The 16,844-nt window shown below is 31.8% G+C and overlaps 2 protein-coding genes across 2 annotated transcripts; one reads left to right on the top strand and one right to left on the bottom strand.

Moving 5' to 3' along the window:
• The first annotated feature begins 1,901 nt into the window (after positions 1 to 1,901).
• Positions 1,902 to 3,445, top strand: LOC123228339 (homeobox-leucine zipper protein HOX11-like). The gene is made up of 4 exons (XM_044653694.1): positions 1,902 to 2,309; positions 2,441 to 2,760; positions 2,856 to 2,935; positions 3,052 to 3,445. Exons 1-4 carry the CDS (start codon positions 2,057 to 2,059, stop codon positions 3,374 to 3,376), a joined length of 978 nt encoding a protein of 325 aa, XP_044509629.1. The 5' UTR covers positions 1,902 to 2,056; the 3' UTR covers positions 3,377 to 3,445.
• Positions 3,446 to 13,673: 10,228 nt separating this feature from the next.
• Positions 13,674 to 16,441, bottom strand: LOC123228238 (protein trichome birefringence). The gene is made up of 5 exons (XM_044653560.1): positions 15,327 to 16,441; positions 14,945 to 15,137; positions 14,662 to 14,852; positions 14,425 to 14,583; positions 13,674 to 14,345 (listed from the first exon to the last, which is right to left on the bottom strand). Exons 1-5 carry the CDS (start codon positions 16,283 to 16,285, stop codon positions 13,976 to 13,978), a joined length of 1,872 nt encoding a protein of 623 aa, XP_044509495.1. The 5' UTR covers positions 16,286 to 16,441; the 3' UTR covers positions 13,674 to 13,975.
• Between the last annotated feature and the right edge of the window lie 403 nt (positions 16,442 to 16,844).

Genomic DNA, 16,844 nt, shown 5'->3' with positions numbered 1-16,844 from the left:
TTCCTTACATGCACGACATTGCCTTATGGGCATGCATGCTTGAAGCATAATGCATTACCTTTCGATACATGACCATTCTTCACCTTCATGATCGTTCCTAGGACCCTAAAGGTAAATTTGTCATTTTGGATTATGCATAGTTGAACATCCTAGTGCATAGCATGCATGACATCTTCTCTGACGAGGATGAATGGTGTATGAAATCTATGTACACTCTTTCATTGTTCACTGGAAAATTTTACAAGTCATGCACAGGCATGCATGGCATAGTGAACATTATTTCAAGGCATATTACAGTTTTGCACAATTAAGGTATGACTGTGAATGATGTTTGGAAAACCTAAACTACGTTGTTTTCTTGTATAAATGCAACCCAAACGTTTCATATCAAATAAGCACCTATTTTAATAGAATTCTAGTATCCAAATACACCAAACATAACAATTACAACATTGACAAAAATCCAGATTGCAAAGTAACTTAAAAAACCCAAGCTCACGTTACAAATTATTCAAGCATATGCCTCATTCGTATTCATCATAGCATACATATTTTTAACATCATAAAACCCTCAAAAGGGCATAAGATAAATGCAAACTGGAGATATGGGATATAGATCCCATATGGCACAATATTGTCTAATAAATAAGCAATTTCCATAATGACATACACAAGCGTGCATCCCTTGGGTGCACAATCATGCATTATGTTTAAAATTGCCAACATGACTCTTATGTAGTCGGTTGACATGGAAAGTAATACATGAGGGTACATGGACTCATGTACAGTTGTGCATAAGCTAAATTAAATATTCTTATTTAATTTCAATCTAATTTTAAATCCATAGTCAATATAAGTGAAGCCCTATATGGAAAAGACTTTTTTCTTAGCGTTAAATAAGTCAAGGTTTCACATGAGTGGCAGAAGCTAGAACCCATGTTTCATCTAAGAAGTTCTTATGTTCCATCAATTTTGCTAACATTTGGGGTTATGAAAAATACTATTTTACCCTTGATCAAACTTATGGGTGTTACAATCACACTTTTTGGGAATAAATTCTTTAAGTTTGCCGCTTGGAGACACCTAAAGGGTACCCAATAGAAGGCGTGTTACATATATTTTCTCCCATTTCAATAAGAGAATGTGATTTGTAACTTCCATTTATATAACTAGAATCAATGTACTAGAACCTAAATATATCTCTTTTATAATTTATTCAGTTAATTCATCCTCTCATCTTATAGTTAAAGTATTGTACAAAAGTTAAAATATAAAAAAAGGCTTTTGGGAACACTTACGATTACTATTACACCATCGAATTATGGTTAGAAAATAAACTCTTAAACATTAGGCTAAATTGTTTTAAAAACATATCAATCCCCAACATTTACTTGCGCAAAATACAACACTGTTTTATATTCTGAATTCTCACTGTCAACATTCTTGAACTATATGATCCAAAGATTTATCACATAAAATAGAAGTTAATAATTCAAATCCTTGAAAAAAAAATATAAATACAAAATTAAAATTACAAAATGATCTGGACCGTATGATAAATGACCATCATTATTTTATCATGATGATGATTATGATATGGCCCTTGTTTGGTAAGCGTAATAATTTCGTAATTAATAATAAAAATTTTCACACAAACATCAATAATAAGTATTTAATAACTCATTGTGCTCCAAACCAATCAATTCATCTCACCACTTCTCAATTTAATTATTATTATTATCATTATTTATTATTCCCCCAACAAATAATCAATTTTCAACAGCTTTGACTTCCAACTTACCCCCCAAGAAAATTATTATAGAAAATAAAAGAAAATATTTTCCGTTTGCATAGAAAATCTTTGTCCTGCTCTCTCTTTCTCTCGTGTATGAACCATTTTATATTTATATACATTCACGTGCGTTCATTTGTCAACCTTGATTTTTCGGTCAATCTCTACTCTCACAAACCAAATAAAGTATAGCCTTCTTCTCTCATAGTTTTGAATGTTAGAGGTGTAAAATCGGTCGAATCGGTTGATTTTGATTATCCTGTGATGGAGCTCGCTTTGAGTTTAGGCAGTGCTTCGAAGCAGTTTTCTTCGTTTCTTGACAAGTCTGGAGCGAAAATCTCACCTAAAGATCTAGGGTTTTGCATGGCTTTAAAGATCAAAGGAGATCACGAAGACGATGATCATCAACAAGATCATGATCTTCCTGTTCAGCTTGATCTTCTTCCTTTCTCTCCGGTTCCTCGTACTCTTCATCATCATCCTTCGCAGCTTTGCCTTCCATGGTTGACTGAAAACGGTAAGTGATATTTCCTATACTACGCACTCGCATGTTTTGTTTGTTTGCTGAGAAAAGGAAAGAAATAATGGAAAATTATGCAGTTTGATATTAAAGATCTGAGTTTTGATGGGTTTCATTATTTCGTACAGTGGTGTCAGAACCGGCTGCGAGAGATGGGATGGGAAAAGGGTTGGATGTAAACCGGTTTCCGGTGGCTGTGGCGGTAGCAGAGGGGGAAGCGGAGGAAGGGACGACGGCTCTGTCATCTCCAAACAGTACGGTGTCGTCTTTTTGTATCGGAAATAGTAGAAACAACAAGAAGGATTCGGAAGTCATTGAAACTCGCCATCAAAACGAGAGAGCGAGTGACGATGAAGAGAACGGATTAACTCGGAAGAAACTGAGGCTGTCTAAAGAACAATCAGCTTTTCTTGAAGAAAGTTTCAAAGAACACAATACTCTTAATCCAGTAATAATAATGAACTTCTTCTTTTTCTTTTCTGTTTTTGATTTCACTTTTTCGTTTTTGTTTTTTCTATTTATTGAAACATTAAATATTTGCAGAAACAAAAGCTTGCCTTAGCAAAACAGTTGAATCTTCGTCCTCGCCAAGTAGAAGTTTGGTTTCAGAACAGAAGAGCGAGGTGCTTTTATTAATTAATTAATTTCAACATTTATTATATTGAATATTTATATATTAAAAAAGAACATTTTATTTATTTTTAAATATAAATAAATTTGTTGAATTATTTGTTTACAGGACAAAGCTGAAGCAGACAGAGGTGGATTGTGAGTATTTGAAGAGATGTTGTGAAAGATTGACAGAAGAAAACAAGAGATTACAAAAAGAGCTTCAAGAATTGAGAGCTTTAAAATCTTCTCAACCTTTTTACATGCAACTTCCTGCCACCACTCTCACAATGTGCCCTTCTTGTGAGCGTGTGGCCACCGCCACCACTGTCACTGCCACCACAACCGCCGCCGCTGCCAATGACAAGGACAATGATATTGCCTTACAATTGGGCCCTGCTAGATTGAACCCATTTTCGCAAACTCAAGTTCAAGCCCATCAAGCAGCTACATGAAATTAATGTTCAAAAATAGGAAAATATATTTATATATTTAGAGCTTAAAAAAATTATATGTATTTATGCGCTACCCTTTTTTGGCTTTTAAGGTTTCTATATTTTTTAATTTATGTTTTGTCAGTATTTTTTTTTTCTTTTTTTGATAGGGAAAGGGGAGATTGTAAGAATTTATATATATATATATATATATATATATATATATATATATATATATATATATATATATATATATATATATATATATATATATATATATATATATATATTGTCTATCTTTTAATTAGAAAGTGGAAGCTAATTTATTATTATTGTTTTGAGTCTGACAATGAAATTTGTTCCTGTTATTAATTTTTGCTTCAAATTTATTAATATTCTTTGAATTTAGACCCTTTATTATTTTAAAAATAAAACGGGAAATTATTTTTGTCTCCTTAGAATCTTATTTATATTTATAATATCACTCAATTCCTTATAGAAAATGACATCAAGAAAATTTTCAAACACTTTTTGTTGCAATTTGTGTAGTCTCAAGAAAAATAGAATTTGACTCAAATTAATCATATTTACAAAAATTAGCTTGAAAAAAAATTATTTTTTTATGTAACGAGGACCCCACCCAAACCAAATCGTCACTTTTACGAGATCAAACTAATCATATTGGATAGGACAAATTTTTAGATCTAATAATTAACTTTATAATCACTAAATCAAATAAGTTAAGAATTTGATTTTAATATATCATCAAATAAGGCATGAACTCATATTATCTTACACATAGAATCTCCTTTTTTATCATTCAAACTACCTTTTGATGGTAAAAAAATATATATATTTCTTAGATGATATTAATAAATAATGAAGAGGAGTATTCCATTTTTATTTTAATAATTTATGTATAATTCAGAATCAATACTTTTGGATATAGTCAAGATTTGTTTAATGCTAATCACCATCTCTAAATAATTACCAAAATATATTTTGTCTCATTAGAGAGATCAATTAGAGTGATAATTAATTGATTTGGTCTCTAAAAAAGAATAATAATAATTCAGTGAAGAAAATTGACAAGAAGATTGGTTTGATTCAACAGAAGAATGATAATTAGTTGAGTAATTCTTCATTGCTAAAACGATTGTTCAACTACCAAATTTTAAACTCATACTATTATTTGTGTTGTCGTTTCATGTATAGGTATCAAAGGAAACCCTACCAAAACGACATGAAATAAAAACAAAATTATTAAAGATTGCAATCGCAGTAGAAGCCAATCTTGGGATTAAAGTTTGACATCCCTTCAACAAGAACATGGAATTATCTGAGAAAATTAAATAATTAAATTTTTATGAATAACGTACACATATTAACTTCTATGAGGTAGAAAATTTTGCATACTGTTTAAAATTTAATATCATAACGATTAAAAATATTTATTTTTTAATTTTTTTTTAATTTTAATAATGAAAGATTTCCGTGTTAGATTTTACTTTTAAAAGGAAAATAATCTCAATTTCAAGGTTTGCTTCATTAGATTTTTCCAGACAAAGTTGTCGTGGAACTTTTTCTACCCAGGCGTCTAATACGACTATATTAAATAGAATTGAACAGAATCTAGAAAATTCAGGAAACCAGATCTTGTGCAACGTTATCAAATCCTAAGTATTTAAGGAGGGTTTCACGTATTTCTAAGCATGTGTTTCCACCTCTTCAACTTTCCAGTGGTCTAGAATTTATTGGAGATGAAGAATTCAACACAAACCCTTCAGACTGAGAATCAAGAACAGCGAATTAAAGCCAAGAATCAAGGAGATCAAGACAAAACATTTTGAGATTTCTTAACCTTATCTCCTCATTCTTTTAACGCATTATGAATTGTCTTGATTCACTGATCTACGTTTTTGTAAACCTCATGAGCGGCTAAACATATTTTTGGGGGATTAAGAAGGGTTTTTTGATCTTCCAAATGATGCATTGTTTTTATATTTGATTTAATAATAATATTATGATGATTTATTGATTTTAATGAATGAAAAGTTTATGTCTTGTGTGATGTTAGAGCCCAATGTTATGCATGTTAGTGTTGATAAAGAGTATTGAGAGATAGGTGCATAATTAGTTCATGTATTCATTAAGCGTAGAAGTTCAATTTAGAGATTTCTTGAATTCATTGTGGAGTCATTGATCATTACAAAGTTTAAAAAGTTTATATTAACTAAATATCATGAGAGTAGACATTCATTTCAAATTTACATATTTAATTAACCTTGAGAGAGAAATTATCTCTTTTTGTCTGTGACATTTAAGTTATTTGTCATATTGGTATGAACGGATTCATGTTGAATCTACAATATATTGACCATCTATATATAAACCAAGATTGGCTTTTAACAAAGTATCATAATTATCCAAATGATGAAGTGTCGACGATAGACACGAATCTGTCAATAACACAGTTACCGTATAATACAATCTTTTTTACCAAACAATTTATCTTCCAATTGAAACCCAAAATTAGTGTCTACCTAAAAAAAAAAAAAACTCGTTATGCATTAACGAATGTTTGTATCAATAACTAAATAGTATTTAATTAAACGACAACTCAATCCTACTACAGCTACATATTTAGGTAATCATTGATGATGTTAGTGTTTATGGCCTTCATGGGTAACGGATTGGTAATTTAAAATTTTAAAATTTCAAACAAAATTATAGAACTCCTAAGATGTCATTCGTAAACCATTGATTTACAAACATGGAAAAACAATCATAAAGTGTTTTAAAGAATTTATATCTACGTTTGGAGACCTATTTGTCTTTCACAATGTAGAAGTTGAACACAACCGCTTTAAATCCTAAGTGTAGGGTTATACCTTGGTATCCATATAAAGCACAGACAAAAGAAGGTTTTCTTACACACTCACTATCTACTACAACTTGATGTACACATAAAGGTGTTTGATGTACAAGTGTACATAATGTGTTTTAGGCAAAAGAAAGAAAGTCTTCAAAAATATCTATCTAAATTTTTTTTATGGCAAAAGGACTTATTTCCACCCAAGGTTAGATGTTTTCCTAAATTTTGATCTATTAATTATTAAAAACTGAAAGACCCACCCATCAAAGGTTAACTTTAACTTTATTTGTTTGTAAAAAAAATATTTTAGTAAAATATATTTTTTTAACCTATGCAACAAATCTGGTCACTATGCAAAAAAATGCCCAAGCAAAGAGAAGTCCAAGTCAGTTCGCAAGACTTTCAACCAGATTCTACATCTCAACCTAGAACTAGAAGACCATGATGTTGAGTCCTTCTACTCAGAAACAGATGAGTAAACACAAGGAACAACTTTCATTATCATTAGATTTTCTAATGAGTTAGAATATGATATAGACTTAGAATCCTACTCCGAATCAAAATGCTCAGATGTCTCAATAGAAAGCCAACCATTCTTCTTTTTCATTCAAATCAACTGTTATAGATCAACTGTGATAGTTTCAATTGCTCCATTGTTGCCTCAAACATTTTCCTTATTTCAAGCCTTTCCTTCTCATTCTTTTATCTTTTTTTTTCTTTAATGTTTCATGAATAGCTGGATTATTGTAGGATATGAACCTTTTTTGTGTTTTTTCTTTTTTAAATTATATTGTTTGTCTGATTTTGAACTATAACAAAGAAGAAGCTTTAGTTGAATTTTTTGATTATAATTAAAAAAATCTCTGTTGGATTTGTTTGTTTTTAGTTGTAATGAAGAAGAAAAAGCTTTGTTGGATTTGATTGATTTTGAGTTGAACGAATAAAGAACTTGGAATTGTTTGGTTTTGAGCTATAACAAATAAGAGACTTAATTGGATTTTTTTTCTTATTGCCCACTAAGCATTTGATAAAATGCGGATGCTTAATTGACAATACAACCATCAATTAATAATTCTCAAGAAAAATTAAACACTTTATTAAAGCCATTTCATTGGATATATGATAAAATAGTCATTTCAACCATAGATTAATAGAAAATGTTAAAATTAACCACTGTAGGATGGGTTTTTGGGTTTTTAATAGTTATAAAATAGGAATTTGGGAAAACGTCAAAGCTTAGGTGGGAATAAGTCCTTTGGCCTTTTTTTTTTTTAATATTCAACATCTAAGTTTTGAAGTCTTCAAAAATATCTTTGGCTATGTGATTTTGCAATTTGAATTTCTCAATTACCCAATTTTTCATACATATAATTGTTTCAACCATATTTGGATGTAAGTTTGACCATCTATCATTAAAAACGCATCCACCTACACTAAAACCCAATTTTCATGTTATAGTAGACATTAGAAGTGTTAATAGATTATATGTTATGACAGAAATCACAATTTTGATGTGTTTTCCATCATGCTAGAATATTAAATTTTTCACTTTGATTCATAATTTCAGTAAAATGATCAATATTAATATAATTAGAAAATTAACCACATTTTGAACTTAAACTTATCAATTGTTTACCTTCCCACAAGATAGACCACAATCGCATAGTGTTAATACATCATATGTTATGACATAAGTCACAAGATAAGTATTTTGATGTATTTTCCACCATGCCAGAATGTCAAAATTTTCACTTTGATTCATAATTTCAATAAAATGATCAATATTAATATAAGGGAAAAGGACTATTTCCCACCCAATTTTTAGTCTTATCTCAAAAGTATACCTATCCTTGATGAAAAACTCAAATACTCACCTAAAGTTTAATCTGTTTGGACCCACCCACATATTTTATGTTAGGGTTAAGGGGTAAATTCGTCATTTTATCAATAATATTAAATAATTAAAATTTTATCTCATTTTCCCCTTTTAATTTGAAAAACTAACATTTTTCCCTGAATTAAATTTTAAAAAATTCACTTTTCCCCCCTAAAATGTAGCCACTTTTTTCGATGACGACGGAGAAGTTTTCGTCCAGAGGTCGACCACCTCTGGACGATGATGACCTCTGGACGACGATCGTCTTCCAAGAAGGACGACCATTGTCTAGATCTGGACGACGCTTTGTCGTCCAGATCTTTGGACGAAGAAGCATTGTCCATTCTAGACGATGAAGCGTCGTCCAGTCTGGACGATGTTTCGTCGTCTATTATGGACAACGTTTCGTCATCCATTCTTGATGACAAGCATTGTCCAGAGAATGGACGACGTTCCATCGTCCAATGAAGGTCAACGAGCATCGTCCAGATCTAGACGATGCTCGTCACTCTCCCTCAAGCCACATCGTCGTCGGTGGTCGGAAGGAAAGTTAAAAAAAAAATTAAGGATTTGGGGAAGGGGAGGGGGTAAAAACCACTTTTCAAAGTTCAGGGATGGGGGTAAAAGTTAATTTTTAAAATCGGAAGGAGAAAATGCGATAAAATTATATAACTGGAATGTAAATAGTAAAATAACGGTTTTACCCCTTTATTTAACGGAGAACTTAATGGCAATTTAGAGATGGGTAGGTGTTTGGGTTTTTCATCAGGCGTGAATATAGTTTTGAGATCAGACTAAAAATTGGGTGGGAAATAGTCCTTTTCCCTTAATATAATTAGAAAATCAACCACATTTTGAACCTTAACTTATCAGTTACTTACCTTCCCACAAGATAGACCGCAACCGCATCTTATCTTTAGACAATCCACTTGAACTTACTTGTGATTCTGAAGTTTGTACAGTGTTTCCATATTTAGGTTCATAAACAAAATACATTTCAAGCAAAATTTTCTTAACGTCATCTAATCTGAAAGCTAAAGATTCTAACAAACCATCACATATAACTTCTAAAATATTTTGAACTCCTAATAATTTTGTTGGGTTCGGATCCACCTATGACGGGTCGACCCAATCCGGTTTATTTAACTGTCAAATGACAGTTGATGTGAAAGTTATTAACAGTTGGATTCTTATTTAAAGACCAAAATTGTCTCCCCTCGCATGAGATTAACGTAATTATTATAGAAGAAGTTTCTTCTTCTTCTTCTTCTCCGCACAAAGCATCAAAATGCACAGTAGTTTCTGTCTCCTAAAAGAAGCGCAATACTCAGGCAAATGTGGTCATGAAAATGACTCACATCAACACCTTGCACCTTATTCAAATAGGCTTCCTCACAAATTCAAAGTTGGGTTTGCCAATTTATGTTCACAATATTCACATAAAGATTTTTGCCATGTTTTAAATGTTTTCCAACAAATTTAGTCCTAGGATCTAATACAATAGTAGCAACAAACTATCTAGGTGTATCTTTCTAATGTTTTTTAAATTTTTCTTCCATTCGGCTTACAATGTCTTAAACAATATTATGATATCTATCAATTTTAAGATTAAAACTAATGTTTATTATACAACATCAAATCAAACATGTGGTAGGATAGTATTCGAAACATTGATCAGTAACAGTTTTGGGGTTCTAACATATTCATTAAAACATTAGCAACGTCTCACTCATATTCATTCAAAAAATTAAGATTTTCAAAATCTTTTGGTTGTGCATTAAAAAATTATGTTTTGTTGTTTCATATTCATCACAAGATTTTAACATTAAATAAGTTAAATTCCATTGAGTTTTATCATCAATTTTCCATCTTTTTATTTTTTAATCTCATTTGTTAATACATAATATGGTATGCTTGTAAATGTGATAAAGATAATAAAATATAAGTGATAGCATCTCTAACTGCTCCTATTTAATTCTTTGTTAAACTCGTTTTTTACGCTATTAAATTTATTATATAACAAAAACATTCAACATAATATAATTTTCTATCAAATGATAAAATTAAATGTTTCATCATCAAATCAGCTGCTTTATCATTAAATTTTCATTATCAAATGTAATAGAAAAATAGATTTATTTATTTTATATTCATTAAATATATTAGCTAATACAATATAAATGGTCACACCAGTTAATAAAATAAACAATTGTGTAAAACTATAAATATAACCTAACTCTTAGTTACAATATATTCATAAATCAAAAGTCATTGAAACAACACTATTAAACTCACTTAATTCATTTATGGTTTTTTTTAATTAATTCATAATTTCTTAATATATCAAATCTTAATATTGACCTAAAAATTTTTTTAAATGTAAGTTGAACATTATTTTGTATTATTCATTATAATATTGTGTCCTTAACATAAAAAAAAAAAAGGTTGATAAGAGGTGACAACGTATCTAACCTTGTAATCTTGCATTACATGTGGATTATCTGTGAAGTTCAACATTTTTCTCGTGATAGAACCAATTGGATTACCTATAGAAGATCCGCAAATTGATTTTGATCTTTCAAAGGTAATTTATTATTACCCTTTTAAGTGTTATGGTATTTTTTTAAAATATTCATTTATATTGCGACAGAGATGTTCGATGCCCCCAAACTCACACATGTTAAAAATAAATCATGATGTTTGCACACAGTCTATCAAATCAATTACCACTTATTATTTCTTCAATTTGATCGAAGTGTTTTGATATCATCAATTTCCGCTTTCTCTTTTTTCTCAATGATGGTGGTGTTGTAGATAATGCTCCTCAAATGGAAGTTCTTTATCAATATATTGATTTTTTTCATTATCAAAGTGACCAAAATGATTAAATTTATTTTATCTTGAATCCATTTGATATGAATAAGTAAAAATAATAATTGATAACTTATTGAAAATAATGGAATATAAATTAGTTTGGAAAATGGAACATTGATTGAGAGATTTAAAAACTTTGAGAATTGATAATGAAAGACCGAGAACGAGATTAAGAGAGTTGAGGAGAGTGGTAAATGAATTCTTATGTGAAATTGTGACTACTTCAGAGGGCATTTATAGTAAATTCAAACAAAAATAAAATAAAATAAAGGGTTATGTAGTCGTTGGGCTGTTAGGCCAAGGACTACATAATTGTTGGCTGTGCAATTGAGGGGCCTGGACCAACCAAGCCCCTACCATGTCTAGCCACAACCATTTGGTATGGGCTTCAATCCACTCAATTGGTTAAATTGCTTTGGACAAATCTATCCATAATTTTTTTTACCATGTTTCTTTCATCCTCGTTGAACAGAAAGAGCCTGAATTTGTTGTGCAAAATTGTAGCTGGGCATATATGGGTAGTGGTCTGGAGCTTTTGAAGCTGGGCAAGTTCACATGCTGGGTGTGTACTTATTGGTAGGAAAACTGATGGCAAGAGAAAACAATTGAGGAATAAGTAAGAGACTTCACTGATCAAATGATGACAATACTCAGCATGCACGAGAGAGATGACTGAATCTGCACAACTAATAAATACAAGACAGTGAAACCAACTGCGAGACGCACACTTTTATCATACATCAACTACCCTTTAACGTAAAATCAACTCCCTAGTGATATTAGAATTAGATCACTATTTTACACGTGTGCAGCGCTGGAAAAAATGGAGACGCCACTTCTCAACGGCGAAGTGATTGAAGTTGGCAGGAAGGAAGTCAAAGTTCTGGACTGAGACTGTGAAGATGTGGAAGAATGCGACTCCCATAGCTTTTAATATATTGTGTCAACATGGGACGAACTTGATTTCTAATTTATTTGTTAGCTTGGAGATATTGAACTCTCTTCTGTAACTATTTCACTAGCAGATATTGGAACCTTCTCTCTTGGCTTCATGGTTAGTTCATTTTGTTTTGTCGCATTAGGTTTGAGCTTCAAACTTTTTTCTGTTTTCTGGGTTTTTTGTTTTATCCTGGTTCGGTTACACTGTAAAAGATGTTATCTATGCATTGTAGATTTGTATAACCATGTGTATTTGGACGTTGCCTTCGTTTTGTTTCTTTGAAAATCTATTTGTTTTAAGATAAATTTACCTGAACATAACATAATTCAATGCAATCAGCACACAGTCTGTAAATAATAAATTAAATTAGGATTTGTAATAATACCAGACTGAGCTATATCTTTGAATCCATAAAACTCTTGAAGTTCATCTCAATTATAGTGATAAAACTATTGTGTTAAGGTTTTGAAGATGATACATAACTAATATATGATAGGTTAACTTTATCAAAGATTCAATAAATCTTAAAACTCAAATTGATACTATTTACTCAAATTATAACCAGTAAAATGCATTGGATTTATTCGTTTTATTAAACCAAAATTATATAATTGACGTTATTTAAGTAAATTTATTGAACAGATAAACTCAAAGTACAGTAATTAGACCTATAATCATTGTATTACGAAAGTCATAGTTCCATAAGTATGAAAGAAATTCGAATTTAGACCTTGGTCTCGAAAGTTCTAATATTCCACCGGTTTTATCAACTCTTGGGGTCGTTAACAGCTGAAGTTTTGTATGTCCAGGATTGGTATAGAAACATAGATATCTCTATCATTGTTATGTATATTACAGTAGTGGGTTTGTTGCTGTTCTTCTTTCAAGCTAAACCTTTCCATTTCTTCACTTTCGTTTACGATGAACAGAAAGAATCTGAACAATGTTATGGGTGTCCACATGCAAAGGTCTTTGATCATCCTATCGGTTCGCTTGTATCATTGTCTTGTCCATCTACATATTCGCCAAACGAATCATAAAACTTCTCAATAAAACTATGTATATCTATTTTGAGAACATAAATAAGTATATATTCCTTAATTGTTTTCATTTGCCATCAATTTTCCAACCCACAAGTTCCTTCAGGCTGATTGGATTGGAATCGTAGCTCTGATCATTCACATTCTACTGCTTTATCTCTTCATTTATGTATTCCATTGGGGGCACAACTGCCATACCAAGCTACAATTTTGCAAAACAAATTCAGCTTCTTAAGTGTAATTTTGCAGTAGAGGCTACCTTATTTTTTTTGTTATGTTATTAATGCAATTGTTTGGCAAACTATGAACTGATTTGTTTTTAGTTGTCCAGAATCCCTTCTTATATACTGTTCTCATTCACCTTCATTAGGTATTTGAAGGCACTTACTTTAGTTGAACATTCTTTGACCATTGTTTTCAATCGCCAAGAAACATTCAGATTAAGATTACCTACACAAATCATATTCAAAGTAAATTTTAATTAATATTTTTAATTGCTTAATTAATTGTCAAACATCCCATGTGACCAAGACAGAAAAAGACTGTTTTATAATATATCATTCATTAAAATGCCAAATTGGTTGGTCCACCTTCAATAAATTTTGACCTAAAAAAGAAAATCACATTAAACTAATGCTCAACCACTCTTCTCCTGCATCTTAACATGAAGATCAGAGATCAGGTCAGATGAAAGCCGTACGACGCTAAGAATCTCCAAAGCCAAACACAAGTCTTACAATTTAATGAACAAATTACAGCACGCTAGAACTAAATTATTGGAGATTTACAATCCTCAAGGGCCCTTCTATACTTAAAGAATATTTATAAACAAAAATATATTATTACACTTCAGCATTTTTGCTCTTGATTTTCTCATAATTCATAGATGAAACAAAACTTCATGGATCTTCTTCATGCAGGTATTTCTACAATTCCTCGAAAAAACTATGTGAAACATGTATATGATTTATAACTTAAGCAACACTGATTTGGATGAGATTTTTCTTCTTTATTTTTACCTATATCTTTTCTTCTGATTCTGATGATGTTGCTGCATCTTATTCTCTTTGATCAAGAGTTCAGCGTAGAAAAGCTCATTCCAGGAATCTGGCACGCCTGGAAGACACCAATGACTACAGTCCTGGAACCTCAATGGTGATCTTCTTTCTTCTTCGGATAGGTTTTGTTTCCTATAGATTGAAGGGTGACCATCTTTCCGGTAATCAGTCAATCGGGTGATGTTTAAGTAGGTGACGTGTGTTTTCATCCCTCTAAGTACCTTCTCCAGCACCAGCATCTTTGGGGGGTATGGTGTTAGATATGTTACATTCTTGATCGGCTCAGTTTCACTGTCACATGCTCCTCCTGAATTCCATTGTCCGCCACTGCAGCGACACAAAACCAATGTTTAAAAAAACCATCACAATTTGAAAACGATGAGGATCCTTGAAGTAAAGAATTTACCTAAAATGGGAGGCAGAATATCCCCTGAAGAAAACCATAGATTTCGTCGGATTTACATTGGCATCAACCCATCTCGCCCATGTTGTTAGAGCTTTCCGGAACGCTTCAAGAACATTAAGTTCACCATACACATGGCTACCTTCTTGGTAATAATCTTTCCTGCAAAATTCCCCGTATCGTTTCTGTTACTTACGAGAACAAACAACACCACTAGGAGAATCAAAGTAATTAACATACCCTTTGGAGGTTTTCTCGTGTGTCCACCAGTGTCCAGTATTGAAGATGATGATATCGGCGGTTTTGTATTTATCAGAAGACTTCCCAACTAAGTCAAGCCTGAGTGTCTCCTTCGTTCCGTTTTTATCAGGCATTTCCCATTCTTGAACTAAGAAAGGAGATACAAAGAACTCCACAGTGAAGTTATAATCCTATCCAACAAAACAAAACAAAATTATAGAAACATCAAGCACAATATTAACAACACAAGCAAGTTCAATACATCAATCAATAAGTAGCATACTTTGAAGATAAACGAATATGAAGCTTCACCGCGGAAATAGTATCTCCCATGAGCCTCAAAAACGTTCTTAGGATCCTTTGCCGCGTTTCTCAGTATGCAAACCAAAGATTCCCACATATTCCTATTCAATGAATCGCCGACAAACACAAGCCTCTTCCCCCTTAACAATTCCAACATATGGCTCCCATTCAACCTTCCATATACAACAATTCACATATTAAGTGAAAACTCAACAACTCTATTGAAAAATTACCCCCGAAATCAAGGATTCAGAATATATAATCTTATTAAACAAACCAATCAACACAATCTAATTGCATAAACAAAGATTAAACTAATCAGCAAGTTTAAACTACATAATGGAATCAATTGTGGAATATACCTTGGTAAAGTGCAGCCTTTAGGCTTCCATTTGAATTGCTGAAAGAGTTTATCAGGTCTACCATTAAGAACACAATTGAATTGCTCATCAATGAAAGAACAAGAGCCTGGTTTGTAAAGGGGATAAGAGTGATCTTCAACCCACTCCCCATCAAACAAATCACAGCTCATTAAACTCTCCATCACACTCTCAATCCCCTGCTTCACCACCACCATCTCTGAACTACTCCCATTTCCTCGTTGTTTCGGAGATGCTGTGTAATTTGACACTGGAGGCTCAGGCTTAGGCTTAGGCTTAGGCTTTACCAATGGACTTGGCCTTGGACTCGAACTTTTTGCTGTGGTTTGATTAGAAAGTGATGGAGCCTTGGGTTTGTGGGGGACTGCTGAAGAGGTCTGATTTGGCTTCAAATTTGGATCTTTATTAGAAAGTTGTGAACTTCGAGTGTTGCTTTTTACAGTTGATGGTTGTTTATTGACAACTGAAGTTTGATTTGCATGCAACAGTTGATTTTGATGAAATGAAGAATCTAAACTTTGAGTCTGGTTTACATTAGGAGATTGATGATTCATAGTGGTGGTGTTATTAGATCTGGTGGAGTTAATCAAGTTTTGGGGTTGAACATGAACTTGTTTTGGGGAAGAAGAGATGTTGGGGAAAAAATTAGAGAAAACAGAAGAGAACTGAGATCTATGAGAGCTTGAAGAAGAAGAAGAAGAACTTGAACTTGAAGAATTGATGGAAGCCACACTGAAAATATTAGAGAAAGACAGGGCGGAAGAGGAGGATGAAGAGGGATTAAAGGCCAAGAAAATAGTGAAAGCAACAAAAACAAACATGAAACCATAAGCAAAAGCGAGACTTCTTCTGGTTTTCAAGAGGGAGAAGATGCTTTTGAGGTCCTTAATCATTTTCACTTCTCCATTAACGGAGGACAGGTGCTTTGCGGCATCTGCCATTATTGATATCTCTTTCTTCCTGTCTTTTCTTCTTCTTCTTCCTCAACAGTTTGTGATTTTCGGTTTCTGGGAAGTGTGAAAAGAGAGAGAGAGAGAGATTTTTGAGAACTTCCAAAGTTAATGCGACTGATAAGAGCTTCAGCTGAGAGATAAGAGTTACAGAGAGAGTGAGTTGTGAGAGAAAGAGAAATAATTGTAAACATCTCCTCCTCAATGTTTTTCATAATTACAAGAGGGTCCTTAATTGTTGTTGTTAAGAGAATCACACCCAAATCAAATTTGGTTATTTTATCATTCTAATTATTTACTTTTTAGTATTTAAATATTGTTTTGACTATATAAAACCAATTTTATATAATAATTTAAATTAAATAAAATATATTTATATTTAAAATAATTATTTAATTGTATATAGAAATGAAAAGTATAATAAAATAAAAGATAATAAAATCTTTTTTATTTTTAATTAAAATAAAAATTGAAACGAATATATTATCGGATTTAAAAACCTTTGTTATATTTTCTTTCCACAAACTTTGAGGTCCAAATGAAACTCCTA

This window comes from Mangifera indica, chromosome 10 (genome assembly GCF_011075055.1).
Source record: "Mangifera indica cultivar Alphonso chromosome 10, CATAS_Mindica_2.1, whole genome shotgun sequence".
Taxonomy (NCBI): domain Eukaryota; kingdom Viridiplantae; phylum Streptophyta; class Magnoliopsida; order Sapindales; family Anacardiaceae; genus Mangifera; species Mangifera indica.
The sequence above is the reverse complement of the archived record's forward strand: the minus strand, read 5'-3'. Positions and strand labels throughout refer to the sequence as shown.

Excerpts from the sequence above, each read along its gene's own strand:
- LOC123228238 (XM_044653560.1), bottom strand. The coding sequence starts at position 16,285 with ATGGCAGATGCCGCAAAGCACCTGTCCTCCGTTAATGGAGAAGTGAAA. Across the intron at positions 14,853-14,944 it reads CATATTCGTTTATCTTCAAA|GATTATAACTTCACTGTGGA; the intron begins GTATGCTACTTA and ends TTTGTTGGATAG. Across the intron at positions 14,346-14,424 it reads TATTCTGCCTCCCATTTTAG|TGGCGGACAATGGAATTCAG; the intron begins GTAAATTCTTTA and ends GTGTCGCTGCAG.
- LOC123228339 (XM_044653694.1), top strand. The coding sequence starts at position 2,057 with ATGGAGCTCGCTTTGAGTTTAGGCAGTGCTTCGAAGCAGTTTTCTTCG. Across the intron at positions 2,310-2,440 it reads TCCATGGTTGACTGAAAACG|TGGTGTCAGAACCGGCTGCG; the intron begins GTAAGTGATATT and ends TATTTCGTACAG. Across the intron at positions 2,761-2,855 it reads AACACAATACTCTTAATCCA|AAACAAAAGCTTGCCTTAGC; the intron begins GTAATAATAATG and ends AAATATTTGCAG.